The following is a 5,142-nucleotide window of genomic DNA, read 5'->3' on the forward strand; positions in this document are numbered from 1 at the left end:
ATATCAAGTCCCAAGCGTCACAAAGGATTCAAAAACAAAGCTCTAATTAGTAGAGAATGTTAGTTTGCACGTTTATTATTAGAACCTCCTTTTTAATTCAATTAATCTCATATATGAGTGTTTGGATATTTTTAATTGTAGTGCCTTAACCACACTATTGGCTACGAAATTCTTGGTCCAACCATTATAAAATAAGAGCTTACAAAATTTTCTTCTAATGGTGTGGTCAAAATATACTATGCCATTATATTGCTATGGGCCGTTTTGGAGTCAATAAACCCATTTGAAGAACACTAGATAGAAACATGCCTTCATCCCAAGAACTATCTTCAAAATCTTAGCTAAAAATTAGAAAACATCCATGATTTTCATCATATATTTTTCAATCAACCAACTCTAGTTGTCGACATCTGAGGCAATCATTTGGGTGATGCTCGAGTTAGAATCAGAATATATTGTAGACATTCTCATGGTTGAATCCAACTTTGGTCAGAGTTATGGATCATTAGCTTTGAGTAGTGGATTGGGATTGAAGGAACTTGATTTGCTAACTTATGGGAAGGTTTATGGTTAGATCACTTTTTACTTTGGCAAATTCTCTTCAATTGGGCATTGGTTTGGAGCCCTGGTTCAGAGTTCCACCAAAACAACAAAATTTATAGGATGTAAAAGGAACCTAACAGAGTTATTTTTTGCTTATCCTGGCTAGCATCTTTTAGTCTCCTAAAAGATTGACCAATGAGTTTTTGAATGGATTCGTTGAGCTCATTTCTAGCAGTAGAGCAATAGAATTCCAAGATGTAGAAGCTAACAGTTTTGATATTATACATACAAACAATTGCTCATAATCTAATGGTGAAAAATGATTCTGTGGAAGTCTCTGTGGAAGTCTTTGATAAGCAAATGATTATTAAAATAAGGAATATCAATTTTCACCTTGCATTCGTTTTAAGTCCGATGGAATATGAGAAAATGTTTGGTATTTTGGTCAAGAGTTCTTCAGACTAAAAGCCAGTGGTCCATTGATGAGGGAGGGGAGTCATTCCTCATCTGATCCAAGAGGCTCGCACTGTGCCGGTGCGGGATGAGACCAATCTCAATTCACCAATGACATCACCTATTATTGGTGTGGGTGTTGTGGTTATCGTTATATTTGAATGTTGGGTGATGCCGCCACTCATGACAGCATAAAAGTTGAAACTAAACTTGGAGATGAAAAGCTAGAAACACAATGGTTAGGTTTTCCAACTTCTACTCACACTACAGGAATTTAGGCTTTTTTCGATAGTCGCCACAATCCATCGGTTATGATAAAAAAAACCGTCCCTTTTAATTTTACCGATAGTTTTAAGAGCGTAGGTAACATGATTGTAGGTAATTCCAAAATCGACCGATATTCCGACAATACAAATGTACCAACGGTTATCCGAAGATTTAATATCGTAATTTTTTCGAGAGAATTCAAATCGTCGGTAATCCAGTTGACCTTCCCGCAATGTTTCGCAATTGTGATATCCATCACGCATCGAAAGGTTGTTTATATCAATCATCAGTCTTTGATACCAATCTGGTGCAGAACTGGTAGGAGAAGAAAGATATGGAGGTAGAAATCGAAATAAGGAAAACAGAAACTTTCAATAGTTGTAATAATTTTTGGATATATAACATCATATCAGACAACCTTAACCTTCCCTAGAAGAAATATGTTCCCCACTTACTGCCTGAATCAGCTAAAAGCAACCATGTTTAATTTTGCCAAGCACCCAAAATTAAATACTAAGGTAAATATTACGTATAAACCAATATAAGAGACTTGGGAGCTCTCTCTCTCTTTCTTACAGTCTCATATGGATTGAGGAAGCCACCTGTGCTTGATTGCGGTCCAAGCAATAACACTGCTTTCTTCAGCCATCAAATACCCTCCCTTACCATAGGTGTGATTAACAAGTAGTGAATTCCAAATATAAATTCATGATGCGCCAAGTTAATTCCTGTAGAGAATATACCATATTTTTTTATACAAATAAAATTAGTGAAAAAAATATTATGACTAATCAAGATTTATATATTAATTGTGAGCATATTGGTCTGTTTTTTAGCTGTTAATCACTTCTAAGTTCAAAATCAATATCATTTTATCAATAGCTTCTCCCCCATTTGTTCCCCTAATTTTTCAAACACTAATTATGGCAAGGGTTTATCTCCATCACCAAACTTAGTTGAGGCATAAGATAATGGCAGGTAGCATCAAATCGTAGTAGCAGAAATTGTTCAAAATAAGCTTCAACAAGCAAAATTGTTTATATTCGCATGAAACTCATAAATTTGCACCAACATGAACAGATTAGTGCTTAACATATAAAATTAAATTCGCCTCTCCAGCTTTGCCCTCTTGGATACGAAAAATTATTGGGTGCGGGTGCGGACACCGCAAGCAAAATCTCCACCGTCCAAATATTTAAAATGGGCCCCACTTTAACGTAAAAAAAACAAAGATGTATTTCAGTGGTACAGATCGGATATCGCATACAAATTTGCGTTGTCTGTACTCATTAGTGGAGGATCCTTGATACATAATGCTTAATAAAATAATAGGGGGATTTACAGGCATACCACATAATTGTTATAAATTTACATGTAACAAATCTAACACCAAAATTTTAACATTTGCTTGCACACAACCAAATATTTACATCCCATTAAAAATTAGACTAATATTAATTTTTAATGTAAACCGTATATTTTTATACATACGTTTTAATGGGATTATCATACTAACATGTTATCCAAATAAATATCAAACTTATATATTTATTGGGGCAGCTCCAGCTTATTGGATAACTTGATGATAAACTGATTTAAAAATAATATACTGATAACCGCTATCTGAAAGCTACCACCGTAACTAGATAGGTGCGGTGTGAAATTGTTGTTTTCAGCGTTTTAAATATGCATAAGCTGTCAAAATGCAGTTTAACCAAACAAACAAAATATCACCGCACCAAATAAACTGCCCAAACTGGCCCTAGTTATACACGTAAATTCCCAAAAAGTGTGGTATAAATGTAAACCTTTCTGTCCAGCAAGAACACAGGTTTTCTCACAAATAATAATAACAGTGGCGGACCAGAAGCAATATTGTCATCCAGAGCTAAAATACTTTCTTTCTAATATAACATCTCATCGATAAGACAACATTCAACTCATAGTTCGTGTAAATCAATATAAAAATAAAAATAAAAAAAAAAATCTAATCAAACAAGCGGGTACCTGCAAAAGCTCTCATTTTTAATACAGAGAAACAAGCGCTCATACGCCATGGCCATCTTTCTCGCAGTAAACATCTCCATAGCATACGCTCTGCATGCCCTACCTCTCTCCGCCATCCTCCCCTTCCCTTCCCTCACCGCCTTCTCCATAGCATTCCCAAGCTCCGCCACATTCGGCGAGAACATGATTCCCAACTCGTCCCTCACCACCACACTCCCCTTAATGCTCGGAAACCTCGTGGCCATCACCGGCGTCCCGCACTGCATCGCCTCCATCAACGTCAAGTCCAGCCCTTGCGGTCTTAGCGTCGGATTCACAAACACATCAATCGAGTTGTAAAAAGCTCGCAGCTTTGCTGGCGGAAGTGCTCCGGCGACGATGACCTTCTCCCCCAATTCCTTATACCTCTGTTCCCAGGGCCCCGATCCAGCCACCACCAAATAGACATTGTGATACCGTTTCGCTATCTCCGTGAAGGCTTGGAACAGAAGAGGATGTCCTTTGTCTTTCACAAGCCGTCCGGCGACTCCCATTACGAGCTCGGCGTCTTCCGGCACACCAAGCTCTTCTCGGAAGGCTATACCAAGCTCCAAGTCCGGCTGAAATTCGGTTTCATCCACTCCATTGAGTATAACGTGGACCCGACCGCGAGGAATTTGATAAACATCGCGGAGCATTTCGCCAGTGCTATCGCTGATGGCGACGTGGTGAGCGTAGCTCTCAAAGAAGCGGATTTCGTCGAGGACTTTGTAGATCGCGGAGGAGAGGGTGCGGTTGAAGGAAGAGGAGAGGGGTTCGTAGTGGGAACGGCGGAGGAGGTCTTGGTAGATGGAGGAATGGAGGGCTTCGAGTGAGATACCATGCCAGGAGACGGCTACGTTGGGGATACGGCGAGCAAAGCGGTGATAAAGAGCGACGCTTTCGGAGTGGATGACGTCGAAGGGGGAGATGGCGTGCTCTTCTTCGAAGAGGGAAAGGGCTTCGTCGCAGCGCCAGCGGCCGGCGAGGGGGTGGAGATGCAGAGTGTTAAGAGAGGAAGGAGAGTGGTCGAGTGCGGAGGTAAAGACGTGGATTTGGTGTCCGCGGAGTGAGAGGGCGGAGTGGAGAGTGAGGGCATGGCGTTCCATGCCGCCGGGGGAGGAGGATGAGGGCCATTTGCGGGTAAAGACTGCTATTTTGAGGGAGGTAGTGTGGAGGGGATGGTGAGAGGGGAAGGGGAGAGAGTTCCAGGAGAATTCGGCGAGGCGGAGGTCGCCGGACCAGGAGGAGGAGAGGTGGGGAGGGGAGGAGATGCAGGGGAGGGGAGCTGAAATGAAAAGGAGGAGGAGGAGGAGGAGAGCGCAGAGGAAAAGGAGGGGAAGGAGGGTGGAGGAAAGAAAGGTGATAAAGGCTGGTTTTTTAGGCCGGGGAATGGAGCCGGGTATGGCCATTGGCGAGGGAACGGCTGGAGCTCGAAGATGGCATTCGGTGAAGAAGAAGAAGGCGGCCTCGGTGTTCGAATTTTTTGGGGAAAGTGTAGTAGGGTTGGCAAATGGGAGTTTCGAAGTGCCAACTTTCTTCGGCTTTGACTTTGCTTTTCTTAAATCGTTTTATTTGTTGGAGCTATTCCCATGAACCAAGCTTTAATGATTTGGAAAAAGATTTAAATACATATATCGTTTGTAGCACTTTTTTTACTCTGTAGCATGTTCTAAAAAAATTATAATAAATTTAATCTTTTTTTAAAATTTTTTTTTATAAATATAATTAAAAGAATTATATTCTTCTGTAAATATTTAAAGTGATTTATGTACATATCAACCAATTTGTATATAATTATATATTCAACACTCAAATTTCATTTTTCTTACATATTGCCTTATATATATATAT

The 5,142-nt window shown here is 40.2% G+C and overlaps 1 protein-coding gene across 1 annotated transcript; it reads right to left on the reverse strand.

Moving 5' to 3' along the window:
- Positions 1 to 1,698: 1,698 nt before the first annotated feature.
- LOC110034293 (D-inositol 3-phosphate glycosyltransferase) lies at positions 1,699 to 4,841 on the reverse strand. Its single transcript, XM_020738574.1, has 2 exons — positions 3,271 to 4,841; positions 1,699 to 1,991 (listed from the first exon to the last, which is right to left on the reverse strand). The coding sequence occupies exons 1-2, from the start codon at positions 4,698 to 4,700 to the stop codon at positions 1,985 to 1,987; spliced, it is 1,437 nt and encodes a 478-aa protein (XP_020594233.1). The 5' UTR covers positions 4,701 to 4,841; the 3' UTR covers positions 1,699 to 1,984.
- Between the last annotated feature and the right edge of the window lie 301 nt (positions 4,842 to 5,142).

This window comes from Phalaenopsis equestris, unplaced genomic scaffold (assembly GCF_001263595.1).
Source record: "Phalaenopsis equestris unplaced genomic scaffold, ASM126359v1 Scaffold000002, whole genome shotgun sequence".
In the NCBI taxonomy this organism is placed as follows: domain Eukaryota; kingdom Viridiplantae; phylum Streptophyta; class Magnoliopsida; order Asparagales; family Orchidaceae; genus Phalaenopsis; species Phalaenopsis equestris.